Raw genomic sequence first — 17,062 nt, 5'->3', positions numbered from 1 at the left:
ATCTTTTAGGAAGTTTATAGGCTATATTTTTTAGTGGAAACAGATAGGCCTACTTATTTATTGCAGTGTAAATACAATTGTCTTTCTCAGCGCTTCACTGAAGTATTTTAAGAAGGAAACGTGCAAATCTAACCGTTTTCCTCAAATTATATCCTTCAAATGGTAATTGTTTGAAGATCCTTCACACGACATCAACACCTCCTGCAGCTGTGGTTGTACAGTAAGATATTATTGGACCTATTAAAACTGGACAATGGACCGTTCGACCACCGAATCCAGCAGTGTCTTCCATAATATCTAAGTTAAGTGTGCATCACTGATCGTCATTCTCAAAAAAATATTTTGTCATAACATCTGCAGTTTAGTTTAAAGAGGAATTATTGTGCTCCCAGCGCTCCTCACTGTCATTAAAACAGCGTGTCACTGGATCAATCTACTATCTCAATTCATATCACTTTTGTCTCCAGAATGTGCGTACGCACGGCTCAAAGTTTGCTTAAAGGTGCGCACATTCTCCCGTCAAGTTTCTTTTTATAGATCACAACCTTTGCATGGGAACTGGCGTACGCACGTTTCCAGCCCCGTTTTGTGCGTACGCACGCTTTATAAATGAGACCCTAGTTCTTTTTCTCCTTAGCACAGGTAAGACACTTCTGACGTTGTCTTTGGCTCAGAAGTGGCTTGGTATATGGAATGTGACAGTTGTAACCCATTTCCTGAAGACATCTGTGTGTGGTGGCTCTTGATGCACTGACTCCAGCTTCAGTCCACTGCTTTTGAAGGTCTCCTAAGTTCTTAAATCGGCTTCGCCTGACAATCTTCTCAAGCCTGCTGTCATTCCTTTCACTTGTACACCTTTTCCTACCACACTTTTTCCTTCCAGTCACTCTGCAAACAGGCAGCTCTTTCAGCAATGACCCTCTGTGGCTTACCCTCATTGTAGAGGGTCTTGATGATCGTCTTCTGGACAACAGTCAAGTCAGCAGACTTCCCCATGACTGCTGTTGGGATTACTGACCTAAACCCAGTATTTATACCCTGAGAATGGAATTTAAATATTCTAATAATTTGAGATACTGATTTTGTTATTTTGATGAACAGCAAACTTTAATCATCAAAATGAAAACAAAAAAAGTCTGAAAATATTTTACTTTATGTCTAATAAATCTAGAATATATTTAGGTTTTACTTTTTGAATTAAATTACAGAAAAAAAATAACTTTTTCATGATATTCTAATTTATTGAGATGCACCTGTACACTGTGCATATATAGAAAGAGTTTTGTCATCTGTCCATAGGACATTGTTTCAGAAGCGCTTTCAAAAGTGAAACATCTGGTATGTTACTTTATACCATAAGTCACAAACACAGGCAATATAGAATTCTTATCATCGGTAATAACTATGAGTTCTTTTTTAATGTAAGAAAATGTGTTCTGTTTAAATAAAAATGGTGAATATTAATAGTGATTCATGCCCAATTCTAAAATCTTCTCAAACCTTTGTGCTGTAGCGTCTCACACATACAATACATACACATTAAGTGTTGCTTTGTGTTTAAAATGTTCCTCAAAGCAGGCTTGACTGATGTGTAAGAAATCTGAATATTGCCAAAGCTGACAGGACGTCTAAAGGCACACAGAAACCATTATTTCAATAGATCCCCTGCAGTCAGCACATTCTGCACACTCTGCCTAACCTGATAAGAAAAAGCTGCTGTGAGGAACGACTATATGAGCCCTGGTGCTGGCTGGCGTGATCATGTTTGCGGGAGAAAAGTTATGAGATTGTTTTCATTAGCAAATAACTAGGGTCGCTGAGTCAGGCTTTTGACTGTGGCACACAAGCTCACAAAACAATAAGAGAAGGAAGAGCTTCTGTCAGTTTGAGGTATATACCAGAGTACTTCAGACAGCCAGAATAAAGACACTAGCACCACTGGGTGATAGACTGCTGCGAGATACCTGCCAAACAACATGTTATCAAAGGAAGCTTAAAAGTGAGAACCTGCAGGTCAGTCATAAGGTTATACTGTACAACTCTGTAAATGATAAATTATTTATTTTAGGGGATTTCCAGTTCGCAATAGCATCGGATGATAACTCTGAACTGTGGCTAAGCTCAGATGAGAGTCCACTCAATGCCCGACTCCTGGTGTATGTGGGACAGGTGTGTACTATGATACATGGCTCCTTTTCAATTCAATTCTGAATAGTACAAGCCTGGATATTGTGTCCTGTGCATCTGTGCTAGAGAGGAGTTACAGTCTCTGTTGTCTGTTGTCATATAGCACGGCTCAGAGTGGACAGCTCCAGGAGAGTTCAACAAGTTCAGATCCCAAACTTCCAAACCTGTGCGGTGAGTGTCATACAGCATATGTTTCCTGGATTTACCCTCATAATTAAATGCATATTAGGAGAATATGTCTAAAGGATTGTCTGCAACATGGAAAGGTACTTGCCAGCTCATTGCTTTATAGTTATACAGTAGATATGATAAGTATGCTGTGCTCAGGATGAGCAGAAATGAGTGAGACAGGATGTGCAAATCACAGTTGTGGTAAGTGACACATTTACTTGTTATTTCTCCTCCAGATTAACATTTGTTGTTTTCATTTGTCACTGCTTTTAATATTTAGCAGAATATATGAATATGCCAATCCATCACACATATATTTGTATTTGTAAATGGAGTTACCTGAAATAACCTGAAAAACCACCAAAATCCACCAAACTTTGTGAATGAGTGAAAACATTCAAGATATATTCCTCCATCTATTGTCCATTCATTAAATCCATTTGTGTAAACCTCATTCTGTATACATACTGTATATAATTATAGGACAGCACATGCTCAACTTAACTGTTAAATGAACAGGCGTCAGGGGCAGTTTTAACAAGCGTGCTGCCCAGTAGGTGTCTGCACAGACAGTGTGATTGTGGATCACAAGGGACACATTAAATAGTAGTTTGTCAGAATGAAGTGTCATGTCGTCTGTTTTAATCGCCCTTGTCTGTCTTCTCCAGCCACCGCTGATTGGTGCAAAAGTCGAGCTTTGGTGTGAATGGTGTGTGCTGTTAAATTATTCATCAGCAGTGTCAGTCTGAAAGCAAGCGTGTACATGTTCCAGAATATTTTAGTGCCAATAAAAATGCTTATTGGCACTCCAGAGGGAAATGCAGAGAAGTGCCTCCTCTTTTCAGTGAGCTTTGACAATGGTCTGGCAACGGTTCAAACTGCCACAAGAGTGTCTTTGATATCCTCTGCTTTTCTAGTTGAGGACGTCAGGATATAAACTTTTTTTGACTTCTGTTCAACTTGAGTTTGACGACTTTCTGTCTACGTACCTCAGTTCTCTGTTTCCTTTCATTTTGCCTTCAATTGGGGCTTGTTAGTTTGGTGACATAGACAGAGCAGAGGCCATTACGTTATATAGACTAATGGGGTGGATTTTAGAGAGCAAACAGGGAAGATGTCTGACAGGACTGTCTGGAATTCCCATAGTTGCTGGGCAAAATAATGCACTAATGAACAACAGTAAAAAGTTTACAGAGCACTCAAGAGGCAAGACATGCCTGTCAGTCATGGATGACAGGAACTAGGAAGATGCTTTACAACGCATGTTACACACAGTAGAGACAGAAAATCGGTGGAAAGGTTAGATGGAGAGATGTTCAAATGTCATCCACTCTGTGCCTGCAGTTTCACTCCATTGCTTTAATTTGTTGGGACTGAGATCCAAAGATTCCAAGAACATCAGAAAGTATCACAACCAGCAACCCCTGAACCTGAATGCATGAATCTTTTTACATATTCAGTGTGTTTATAGATTAAAAACTCTTTCCCATGTTTGTCTCTTTGAACTTTTCCCAGTTCTGTGGATGGGGGTGCCTTTAACACATAATGGCCCGGTTTCACATTAAAGGGTTAGTTCACCCAAAAATGAAAATTCTGTCATTAATTGCTCATGTTGTTCTAAACTCATAAGACCTTCGTTAATCTTTGGAACACAAATATTTTAATGATGTCTTTAGTACCTTCCTGGACCTAGAAAATGGTGGTTAAATTGCTGTCTATGGAAGAGTCAGATACCTCTCGGATTTAATCAAAAGTATCTTCATTAGTGTTCTGAAGATGAACAAAGGTCTTATGGGTTTAGAATGACATGAGGGTGAGAAATTAATGACAGAATTTTCATTTTTGGGTGAACTAACCCTTTAAGCCAGGATTAAGCCTTAGTTCAATTAGGGCATTTAAGTAGCTTTTATAAACGTACCCTAGAAAAAAAAAGTACTGGTGTGCATCTTGAGACAAAACAATGGCACTGACATATTTTAAGATATGTCAGTACAAGTTTCTTTCAGTTAAAACAACTCAAACATGTTTTTTTCTTTGGGACTAGGCTTAAGCCTTGTCGGTGAAACTGGGGGAATGGTTACATATAATTTCTGTATTTATGTTGACAGGAAAAAAAAAAATCATGCAGAATTTATATCAGATTAAACATCTGTTTTAATTTGTAATTTTTGTGCTCTTTTTTTTTTGATGAATTTGGATTATTATGAGAAAGTGTATTAATTAGCATAATATATGATACACTATGGAAATTACCATAATATCATCTCTTTATAAGAAATATTTGGGAAAAAATATCCCAAAAAAAATCATTTTAATATAAAAATATAATATATATGAGACTCTGTGTCTTACTCTTGTATGTCTGTGTGTATATATATATATATATATATATATAGAGAGAGAGAGAGAGAGAGAGAGAGAGAGAGAGAGAGAGTCTTTTTCTTGTATCACTTACATAGTGAATGGAGTATATCTGGTTTGCCCTCCACGGCTGAAGGAAAGAAAGGGCAGAGTAACTCCAGGAGTCTCAGATATTCCAGCTGACATTTATGGCAATATGTCAGTTCTACAGGGCCAGCAGAGGTCAACCTCTCTTGACATTTTAGAAGTATCTGTCACAAGTGTGCTAGGGAATGTTAAAAGCAGTTTCAGTTCACTAAATTGAAAATGGACATCTAGCAATTTATTATTCTAATGCTAGTCCAATTACATTAGAACTTTAAAAAAAAAAAAAAAAAAAAAGATGATTAGCCATTCAGTCATATCCATCTCTTGGCTTGTCTATCTATCACCAGACCAAGCTCAATTTAAAATTGAACATTGGTCTGGAGAGTCTGTATGTATTTTCTACTGTACAAGAGGCGTGATCAACGAGCATTATTCACGCAATTGGATAGTCCTTCAACCAATCAGATCAACGATCCGGGTGATGTACTTTGCAGAGCGACGTGAAAACTCCAGACAGGTTTAAGCTGCGTTCCATTCGACAGGGTCCCTATGCAGTGTTCACTGCTCCCTACTCCCTGAGCACGGTATATCCGTTGAAGTGGACTTCGCTGACAATAATCACTCATTTGGAACACACTACAAACGTCATCAAAGAAAGTCAACGACGGTTTCGCGCAGATTATGATATAACAAATAAATAGATATTATAATTTACTTTTAAATTTAAAATGGACTCTTAACAGATTTGAAGCTGTAGCCTCTCATGCCATATGAAAATAAATTCTCATTTTGGTTAACTGTATAAATGTATTCTTAATCCACCGTCTGGGTCTCATCTCGTGCGCTTTCTTTTCCACGCACAGCCACATAGTAAACACTTCTGAGGTAAATAAAGTAAAATAAAAAATGACAGAGCCTCAGCTTCTTTTCAACACTTTTACTTTGTCATGCCTATTCATACAATAAAATATGCAAATACACTCATTGCCATAACCATTCATACTTTCGTTCATAATAACAAAATTTATGAATACTCAAAATTCAAATGTAAATTCCTCCATCGGAGAGCCGTTTAAAAACTCTTTCAACGGCTCTGCTCCATCGTAGTTCTGACGGGTGACGTGGTGCGCGATGACAGTTGGGTGATTTTACCTCTCTACCTACTTCCTGTGAAGTGATGTATCGATGTTACCTTATTCCCTATGCCTTTCGCAGTGCCCTTCGAACTGAACATGTTCACTCCCTTCGGAATGGAATCTCACTTAAGATGGCGAAATACCCTGTAAAGTCCACTTTGCAGTCCACTTGCGGTCGAATGGAACGCACCTTTATAGTTTGTATTGGTTTGTAGCATTGATCAGCGGTTTGCAGAAGCAGCAATGGCATCGAGCGATTTTTGCAGGTTGTGCAAAAAAACATGAAAGTGAGTGGTATTTACACCCACTCGAGCGATTTGTTTGCTAAACTAAAGAAGTCATTCAGCATCGTCGAGAGGTTAAAAGGAATTGGATTGACGGTCGTGCTTGCCGTCGCTTCTCTATTGTCATCGTGTTATACTCGCCAAAATTCAAATGTAAATTCCAGCCAGTCTGTGATTGGTTCCCGCAAAAGTGTAACAGAAGCAGTAGAAATGAATGTACGGGTTTCCAGACTGAGTTGCCGGGCGAAATCAAATCGCCGGCAGATCAGGCTGGGTTTACACAGTCTATGGGCTGTCTCTTGTCATGCTTTCCAGTCTTCTGCTTTGTTTTTCTGTTCTAGGCCTGTGTCACTTTTGATGGTGTTGATGGTGGCAGCTCTTTTTCTTGTTCCACTAACTGTGCCAAGCATCATCCAAAGTCTTCATTCTAAATTTTTAAATTATTTTTTGTGGTTTTTTACTGTCTAATTCAGTGGATCATATGCTGTCATTCTCTGTTTTTCTGTATTCAGTTCAGGCAACTGTTGTTTTGCAAGAGTGTTCTGATGAAGTCATTGATTGTTCTTTCTGTTTGTTATCCGCTAATCTGTGCATAAATTACTCACTTCCCCAAATGAACAAACAAGAAACAAACTTTACTCAAGAGATAAGCATTCTCCCTTCTAATGTTTGTTTTTAATTCAATTTTTTTTTTCACTTTCGTGTTGCATTGGGTTTATGCAAATGTCTGAAGCGTCCATAAATGAAGTCAGGATAGTGGGTGCAGTCATCAAATTGAGCTAGATAAATAAAACCAATTCTACAGAGGGGAACATGCATTGTGGAGCATGATGAGTGGTCTGAATTTAATATTTTATTTATTAAATAGGCTGCCATTGATGTGTAAATTTGTACCAGTTTAATCTTTCATTTAGCCACAGGATCCATTTGTTGAGGTTAAACTTATCATTTGGGAATGATGAACGTCAGTATTCCTTATCTTACACACGGTATAATCAGAAATGAACATCTCAAGACAGCAAAAGAACTTTCCTCTTGCAAACTAAAAGCAGTGCTGACATTACAGCTCAACGCTGCATTGGCTTAGAACGACCGTTCCTTTTTTTGTTCTTTAAACTGTTAGAGGGGAAAATGCATTGTGGAGCATGAGTGAGTGGTCTTTTATTTATTAAATAGGCTGCCATTGATGTGTAAATTTGTACCCGTTTAATTTGTCGTTCGGCCAATGGATCTGTTTGTTGAGGTTAAACTTATCATTTAGGAATGATAATCCTCATTATTCCTTATCTAACAAACAATATAATCAGAAATGAACATCTCAAGACAGCAAAGCAACTTTTCTCTTGCAAACAAAAAGCAGTGCTGACATTACAGCTCAACACTCCATTGGCTTAGATTCTAGAACAACCATAACTTTTTTTGTTCTTGTTTAAAATTTTCTGTTAACAGTAATGGAATTTTTTTTGTTGGTGAATATTTGGTGAAAGGTCTAGGTTACATATTTAACCTAGTTCCATGAAAAGGGGAACGAGATACTGTGCCATGACATGCTAATGCTATGGGAATGCTTTGCACGAGCCAGTGTCTGAAGCATGTGTGATACACGGCAATCTTGATTGTCTACCACATTCAGGTGACGTCTCAGGTGTGCTGACAGGCTATAAAAGGGAGCCTAGAGAAAGCTTCAGATTGTCTGAAGGAAGACATATAGGCATGCCTGAAGTATGGCAATGCAACACAGTCTCGTTCCACTTCTCAGGGAACCGGGTTACATGCGTAACCTAAACGTTCCCTTTCAAACTGGAATTCAATGTTGCATCATGACTTTGGCGCTGTGGGAATGTTAATACCCACTACACCATGCTGAACAAATGCCTACTCACTGTGTCGTTGAAATTAACCAGCAGGCAAGGCTGTAGCCAAAAGTTGCCATACAGAACAATAGTGGCCAAGAACTTATTTGCCTGAGGTGCGGCGTCCGCAGCTCAATACCCTCCCCTTACTTTTCTGTATAACTGACTAGATTGACCACAGCCTCACTGCGTCTGCCAACATCTATCAATAGGAAGGGGTAGACTAGAGCACTGCTAACCCACGTCCAAGCCCTCAGACATCAGCTCCAAGTGGCAACCTACTCCAAGGGAGCAAAGAATCAAGCATCCTGTCCTAAGGACTGGGAGAGACCTCAGGAGAGAACCTTGTTTTCTCAACTGCCTGCTCTACTTAAGGAAACTAGTTTCTTCAGGAGATCTGGCGAGAGAGCACAGAGAGTGAAGCACCCACTTCAGCTCTACACTCTCATGCTTTCTATCACCGATCATCAAAAGGGGCATGACAGCACTACCTCTTTGCAACTGAAGGACGAAAAATGCAATACCGAAAGGTTGTGACGTTTATGACTGGGGAGGAATTGATCATCCAGTCAAGGCAAGGGCAGTCTACGGGGCAGATTCCTTCCTACCAATCTAACTTAAGCTTGCCCATGGCGCTGGTCATAATGTCAACCAGCTCCTCATTTGTGAGGGTGAGAGAAGGAGACGGACTCACTCAGCATATCCATCTTGACTCCCGTCAACTATCGGGGCAACAACATGCTCTCTGCCAGATTGGAAGAAGCCTAAGCTTCCGGGTCTGGCATGAGAGCAGCAGAGCTGCATGAGCTTCGTGTGAGCAGGTGTCTGAAGCATGTGTGAGACAGGCTAGCTCTGCTTCAGACACCTGCTCACATTAAGAGTTCCCATAGTGTCAAAATCATAACACAGCGTTGAGTTCCACTTCAAAAGAGAACGGCACTACAGTCTGTAGTGATCATACTGTAACACCATGTCCTAACCAGACAAGATGCGATACGTCTGCTATGAGAAGTCTGCCCTTGTGAGTTGTTTGACATCTCAAACAAGCCTACTGTCTTGCTACAGCAGTCTGTTGAGATTGTGTTCATGTGGGCATTGCCTGAATACACTCTTTCTTTATCTCTCTCATCACTCAGTCCTATTCAATTATTGAACAGAACACTTTCAGATGGAGCCAGGCAATTAGTCAGCCAATTAAAACTCCATTCTGTATCCCCTCAAGCCTCTCTCAATTTATCCTATCTAGCGCTGATCTACTGGCCAGTCCTTTCTTTTGGAGTCTTCAATCTTTATTGATTGAACTCTCAGTAGACATGAAAAACATACTGCCATCCCTTAAAGGACAATAAACAAACACACATAAATGCTTGTAATTCTTATTGCTAATGTTCAGTTGTTGATTTTGTGGGGGGAGGGGGAGGGTGTTCAAGAAATACTTAAGGAAATAATATGCCTTAAAAGAGCATACTTAAATGCAAAATGAATGCCATGTTAAATTTATATTAAATGCAATTAATTGGATTTTATAGGGTTTAGAGGGTTGTCATTTCTATATACTTTTATATACTTTAATGTAATTCAAATGTACTTAAAATACATTTTCTATTGAAACTTGCATGTTTATATATTTATATTTTTTATGTTTTATATATTTGTTATATCGTTATATATATGTTAAATATATTTGTAATTACACATTTGTATAAAAAAGTAGCACATGCACAAATTAAAATGTTAATCAAAAAAATGCTTTAGTATAGTCAACACATCAAATTCTTTAAAGCATGACAAAAGATTATTTAAATGAATAATCATTTAAAATGTACTTTAAAGTAAACTTTTTATTTGATATAACCAATTTTAAAAGTGTGCTTAAGGGGCTGTTCACATATCGTGTCTAAAAATGCGTGGAAAGCGCGGCCGCACCGCTTTCTCCTTCTTTCCAAAGCGCTTGCACACCCGTGGCATCTATGCAACCATGAACTGCGCCTCCACGAGGAGTAGGAAGTTTCAGCAAAGGATAAACTTATTTCTAGCCCTTGTATTAGCTTTACTACTAGATATATTTTTGGAGATATAAAAACCACCTTGTACAGCTATGATCAGCTGTTTGGCTGAGATTTCAATGTTTTGTTACGGAAAGACCGAAGCTGATTGGTTGGTTCTTGTCACATGACCTGCGGTGCGCTTGCAGCATTCTGAAAAGTTGAGAATTTTTGATCTCGACGCGCCTGGAAAACACACCGCATGCACGTCGCGACTGCGCCACTTCCATTATGAGCGCGCCTGTCGTGCGGCTACATTTGGAATAACTGACTTGCTCGCGGAAAAGACGCAATATGTGAACGCCTCCAAAGGGGCCGTTCACACAGAACGCGTCTTTGCATCTAAAAACGCGAATGTTTTTTAAAAAAGTGCAGCGTAGAACGCGAGGGTCTTGAGACGTGCTTTTGAGACATGATGCAATAACGACAATAATAATAATAAAATAAACAAAGAACAAAACGAAAGTAATGCCGGCAGACCCTCGCGGACGTCTGCTGGCCACACAAACATAATAAAACATAAAATAAAGTCCAGGCCTGGTCCTCTCTCGTCCTTCACTGTCGTCGCTCCTCCTTTTATGCTTCCGGAGCTCCTCCGTGAGAGACTCAAGGCCGGTGCGCCTCGCAGGTGATGCTCGTTATCACTTGCGTCACCGGCCTCGCGCCGTTCCCTCACGGATCTCGCCCGCCCTGCTCGTCACATATACTTTATGGCCTTTTGTTTTATTGATATTAAATTAATAGCAAGTGCACATTTATAAAAAAAAAAAAAAAAAAAAAAAAAAAAAATTTAAATCGCCATGAAACAGAACTTGCATTGACTTAGGATGTAGATCTGATTGAAATGGCTTTTTGAATGGGGAAAAAAAATGTAGGACAGGTTGTACTGCTCTAGTGCCAGTAAACACATCATCAGAAAAGAGAGGTTGTTGCAATAGGGAGGGAAGCTATTTTTAAATAAATAAATAAATAAAGATGTGTATGGATAAATTATTTGTAATAAACACTGTAATATTCCACAAAAAAATATGAATTGTCTATTTTGATTCCATTGTGATTGTAAGAATTGAAATACACTAAAAGTGCACATTCACAAACTAAGTTTGTTAACATTGTAGCACACTCCTCTCCTTCTTCACCAGTGTTGGGTATGTTACTCAAAAAAAGTAATCCACTACAAATTACAAATTACTACATTAAAATTGTAATTTGATTTTATTACTGATTACTGCATTTAAAAAAGTAATCAGATTACTAATTAATTTATTCAAGTTACTTTGAAACCTACAAAAATACACCACAAACTGAAACTCAGTTCTTTCTGTAATTTAATATTGACTGAAAAATATTACATGAAAACAGCAGCTTGACTTAAAAATATTCGTTAATCATCTATAGGTAGCTTATTTAATGCAATCATAACAGTCGCCTGAGGGCGCTCAACGACCACGTCATCTGTGAGCGTGAGATTGTAACAAACTAAAAATAACTTTATTAAAACTAATAAATATATGAAATATTGTACACTTGTTAATGTTTATTTTTGTTTGCAGTTTTTTTTATAGTATTTAATGATTATGAACCCACAATCGATGAAACTACAAAGCTGGCATGTATGGTATGTATGATTACAAAATAAAGTCATTAAGATTGTTATTAATATTATTTTATAAAGTAACACGTAGAATAAAAGTAGTTTTATCACGTGTTGAGCCGTTTCTGTGACTCCATCTCTCCGACACACAATTATGGGCTACGTCAGCGTCCGAATTCACTCACTTCATGTTGTTCACTTTTTGCAGATATAGTGCACTCAAATGACATAGGTCTACACTATATAGGGATTAGTGAATCGGAGAACGAGTGAGCTGTTTCGGACTCAGCTTAAACATTCCTTGCTGTGTGTAGCATGTGTGTGTGTGGTAGCTTAACTATTGCTTATGTTTGTATGTAACTGCATTAAAGACAGGAAAAAAATGCTGAAAACATTTATAGAAACATTTGAAAACAGTATTGTTCAGAAGTTTCCTTTCCTCTCATGATCCTGAACAAAAATCCAATCTAGCTTGTTTAGGCGAGGTTGAACCTCTCTCGTCTTGGCTGCGGCGGGTATTCTCCTCCACGCGTTCTCCGGTGATTCATAATGACGCATCCGCCCCAAAAGTGATTTCTTTTAGAAATGCACTTTACCTAATATTTTTTTTCTTGTAACACAAGTAATGTAATTTTATTCACATCAGTAACTTTAATCAAATTACATAAATTTAAAATGTAATGCATTACGTTACTGCGTTATCAGGAAAAGTTACTTTGTAACGCGTTATACCCAACTCTGTTCTTCACCACAGTCTCATGCTGTCACAGTGAGCTGCATTACAATGTGAATTGCACTTGGCTGATTTAATCAAAGCAACTCCAGCAGAACATCTGAAGAATAATTGTGTCACAACACAACCTCTCCATCTGAATTTGCTGCTACTCACATGTCTGTCTGTTTGTGACTTCTGTCTTTTCTAAGATTAATATATCTTGCTAACAGAAATCCAAATCCTGTTTTCTTTTTATTCATAGAGATAGTGTACACAAGTGTTTTTATCCACTTAGCAACATTTAATTTAATTTAATTCACAAGTTCGCCTTCCCATTCAGTCTGAATGGTTAATGGTAAAACAAACTTGATTTGCTGTCCTCGAAGGAGCCTCGAACCCGAGGCTCGGCTTGAGCTCCGAGTTAAACCCCCCTATAACAGCACTACATAGAGGGAGAATAAGGGAAATAGAGGAGGAGATGGGGAGGAGGAGGGATGCTGTAAGAATTGCACTGGGATGATGCAGTGACTGCTACTTGTATACGCTCGTAATGATGATTGACAGGACTGAATGTTTAGGCTCCTCCCGAACCAACATTTGGAACTACATTAAAAAAAACCCTCCTTGCAGCTGACATTAGAAATCTCTCTCTCTCTCTGCACAAAGTGTCATGCCATTTTATTCTGTTTGAAGTTTGATGGAAAAGACTACCTGGGAAAGAGAGCCTCCAGCAGCGTGAGTTTAGAAAGGAGCTTCTTTGAATTTACTTTGACGTTGGGTGAATTTCTTTAAAATATTTCTTAACAAGCACATGGCACAGCCTCTCTGTCCTTTTTGCTTAATTTGATACTGTCACTGTTGTTTTATATTACTTAGATTAACTTGTTTTATGGTGATAGTTTTGTTATTTCAAAAAAGAAAAATGTATAAATGTGAATGAAAGCTATACCAGACAGAGGTAATCACACACTCTCTCTTTTTCTCTCTTATAGTACTCTTAAAACTTCACTGATGCAGCCCAAGCTGTCGTTGATAGTTCTAGACTCATGTTTTTTTAATTAGTAACAGAGGCTTAGGCTTGGGCTTGACTCTTGAAATGTCAACTTGAGATTTAAATCTTTGGCATAAGAAAGTAGTCCCACTCAATAAAAACCTTGCATCACAAAAAAAAAAAAAAAAAAAAATATATATATATATATATATATATATATATATATATATTGTGATTGTCAAAACATTTGGTAATAGCGTCTCTTGGACATGGCTACAACACACAATATTGTGACGTGTACTTTTCCAGAAGAAAACTGAAGATTGTTATAGAGAATAACTCCCCATTTGGAGTGAACTTTGTGCTTTTTCATGCACAGCAACAGCAACATTACACAATAAAGAAAGGACCCATTTAAAACATGATGATTTAAAATGCACTTTTAAAGTAAACTTTTAATTTGACATTATTACAAAGTACCCTTTTTAAAAGTGTTTAAATGTGTTAAGAAACATAGTCAAGAAAGTGTACTCTTTACACTTAAATGGCATTTTACTTCATTAATATAGTATCTGCACTTTTTTAATATATAGTACTTTTAAGATTTGCAGTACATAGTGCACATTCAATGCAATTAAGCAAACCTGCTTTTCACCAGTGATATCTTGTTTCAAAAACATTTAATCATTAAGGCACCTTAATGATTAAATGTACACATCCTCCTGCCCTTTAGGTGCTTTGTGAATTTTTTTCATCTTTGCATCTGCGATTTTTTTTTTTTCCTCATCTGGTCTTTCTCTCCATACCTCTCTGAGAGTGTCCCCTGCCCTCTCTTTCTTTCACTTTAATTCTCCTCCTTTTCCCTCCTCTCTCTTTCTCTCTGCAGTCTTATGTCTTCGCGTCGATACTACTTTGAGGTTTTGCACAAGCAAGACGACAGAGGTTCAGACCATGTGGAGGTCGGGGTGAGTACAGAGCCAGAGTTTGGACAATGCTGGTAATTTACTGTAGACGTTGAAGTGTCCCCAATAAAAAATGTGATAGTGTGTAGAAATTGTATGTACAGTAAACCTATTTTATTGATGTTGTTTTAGCCAGGACATTGTGCTACATTTTTGTATCCTTTCTTTTAATTAGACTGTCCACCAAAGTTTTTATGTTTAATTCAGTGATTAAATTCTGCCCCCTTATGCTTCTAATCCTATTCTCTTTACCTCTCTTAGTTATAGTGCAACAGTGCCTGCAACCTTTTTCAGTGGTGCTGGTTCCGGAAGCATTTTTTTTTTTTTCATTAGTTTTTCCCATAGGAATGCGTTATAAGCCATTAACCAAGCTACGAGGTGAATCATAACACTACAAACTTTGATTTGAAGCAAAAAAAAAGTTTTAGAAAATTGGGAAAAAAGAAAAAAAAGGTACAAGACTGTGTACTTAACGGCTTTAGTGATGGAAACTGAAGACTTCAGATGCAAAAGCCTCTAAGTGCCGTCTGAAATTTTCTTCTAAAATGAGCATTTTTATCAAGCTTGTATGTTTAGGTTCAGTAATTTCACTTTAATTGCAATTAATAGGTCATTTTTATTGCCATTAAAGTGAAATAACTGAACATAAACATACAAGCTTGATAAAAATGCTCATTTTAGAAGAAAATTTCAGGTGGCACTCAGAGGCTTCAACTACAATCCCATGAAGCATCGCGGACAGCAAAATCAAATTATAAAAAATGGAGAAATATAAAACTACCAATTTTTCTGTACAGCATCATGGGTAATGTAGTTTTTCACAAGAAAGTCCACTGTTAAACACAAGTATTTTAAAAAATATGCTGAAATAATGCGGGCTGACGACTGATAATGAAATAGAAAACAAATAGATTAAAAATAGATTCAATCACTTTGTGTTCTTCCTGCTTGAGATAGGCAAACTTGAGTATGAATAGAACCCCCTAAATGGAAACATACAGTACTTTGTATAAAATGAATAAATTTTTTATACATAATTTAATAAATTTCCATCCAAGCCCCTTTGATAACTGGTGTTATCCATATAAATGTAAATGTAAAACAGTTATCCCATATAAATGTTATTACCGTATTTATGTTAGTTAACATTGTTATTTAACATTATTTAATTTGTGTATTTTTCCCATTTAATATTCCACACTACAGGGTGTAACAATTCAAATTACTCACGGTTTAGTCTTATACCAGTTTTAGGGTCACGGTTTTGGTATGGTTTGGTATGTGCTGTGTTCAGGGGGAAAAAAAGGACTACTGTTAAATAAAAATAAAGAAAATAAGAACAAATAATTAAACTACAAGCAATATCTCAAATAAATACAATAGCGCAAAGATACAAATAAAATAAACAGTGCTTTTCAGGTTATTTAGGTATCGGGTACAGAAACTGAATAAAGTAATCAAATGTAAAATAACATTGAATATAATCTTCACTCTATAAATTAAATAAAGATTAATCATTATTAAAGTTACAAAAGCTATTCAGTCAAGAGCAGAGAGTGATTTCCTTGTCTTTTCTGTTTGATTAACATAGCTTGTGCGCTATCAACACCCGGGTGAGTACGGCGTAATGACTGGTCGTATTAGAACATAAGGTACTCCTCCTGAACAAATTTTACAAAGAGTGGCTGTTTTGTACACGTGGTTGCTCATCACTGTTGTAACGTATTGGGAAGACAGAATGCGTATCCATCAACAGAAACATACAGGTTCGATTTCCTAAACTAAATTCAGCTGCTTGGTTGCTTCGGTGCTTGGTTCCCTCCTCTTCTAGATACAAACAGCATTCCTGAACCTACTGTATAATCCAGGTATTTTTCAGTCAAATGAGACCTTTCTTATCTAAGCACACTGCACCACTCCATTTTTAGGCTTTAGTCATCTCTAGACTACTGCAGTGCTTTTTTAGGCGGCCATCCTCTATGCGCAATTAAACAACTGTAAATAATTCAGAAGGCGTGTGTTATGTTTGGTCTTAAGCGAACCTGTCAGGGCATATATCAATCTTGCCAACTCCACCGGAACAGCTGAGTCCTTTTTTACCATCAAAAAAGGCCTGTCTCTACTGACACAATTCTTAATGTGCTTACTTAACTGCCATTCTCTTTCTGTTGTTTCACAGGGTCACCTATATTTCTGTACTAGCTTAATTATGGCTAAAGAACAAAAGTGAATTCATAAATGTTTAATAAATCCTTCTCATCTCTACATCTTACAATGCTTCTTAGCAGCCTTATTTGTAAACTTAATTCATGACCTCTAGATCACTTTGTTGCTTTATGATGAAATCTTTTGATAAATTATTAATCAGAATGTAAAACTTTATCTAAAGTCAGCTGAACAAAATGACAAACTATATAACTAAGTAATAATACAGGACAGTTCATTAAATTGAATTAGTTTGACCCTTTTATTCCACACATTTGACTGGACAGTCAGCACAGAGTACTGATAGTGGAGCTGTTAATTGGAAAGAAAGGATGCGTCATTGTCTATAGATTTTTCACTTCTGCTCAAAGTCTGTCAGCTGAATTGTTACATGCCTTTCCTTCTAGTCCTTTTAGATTTTTTTTATTTTATCTTTAACTGACTATTAAAGCTATTATATAGACACAACGC

General features: G+C 37.4%; 1 protein-coding gene across 4 annotated transcripts in view; it reads left to right on the top strand.

Annotated features, from left to right (window-relative positions):
- The window catches only part of b4galnt4b (beta-1,4-N-acetyl-galactosaminyl transferase 4b), a 130,699-nt gene that overhangs the window by 88,865 nt on the left and 24,772 nt on the right, over window positions 1–17,062 (top strand). For all 4 annotated transcript variants that reach the window (XM_048185162.1, XM_048185163.1, XM_048185164.1 and 1 more), the window contains 3 exons: window positions 2,069–2,169; window positions 2,291–2,358; window positions 14,311–14,389. In XM_048185162.1, the coding sequence (XP_048041119.1) occupies window positions 2,069–2,169; window positions 2,291–2,358; window positions 14,311–14,389 (248 nt within the window). The remainder of the gene's footprint in view (window positions 1–2,068; window positions 2,170–2,290; window positions 2,359–14,310; window positions 14,390–17,062) is intronic.

The sequence above is a fragment of the Megalobrama amblycephala genome, linkage group LG3 (genome assembly GCF_018812025.1).
Source record: "Megalobrama amblycephala isolate DHTTF-2021 linkage group LG3, ASM1881202v1, whole genome shotgun sequence".
NCBI classification, from domain to species: Eukaryota; Metazoa; Chordata; class Actinopteri; order Cypriniformes; family Xenocyprididae; genus Megalobrama; species Megalobrama amblycephala.
This window is presented reverse-complemented; position numbering and strand designations above follow the sequence as displayed.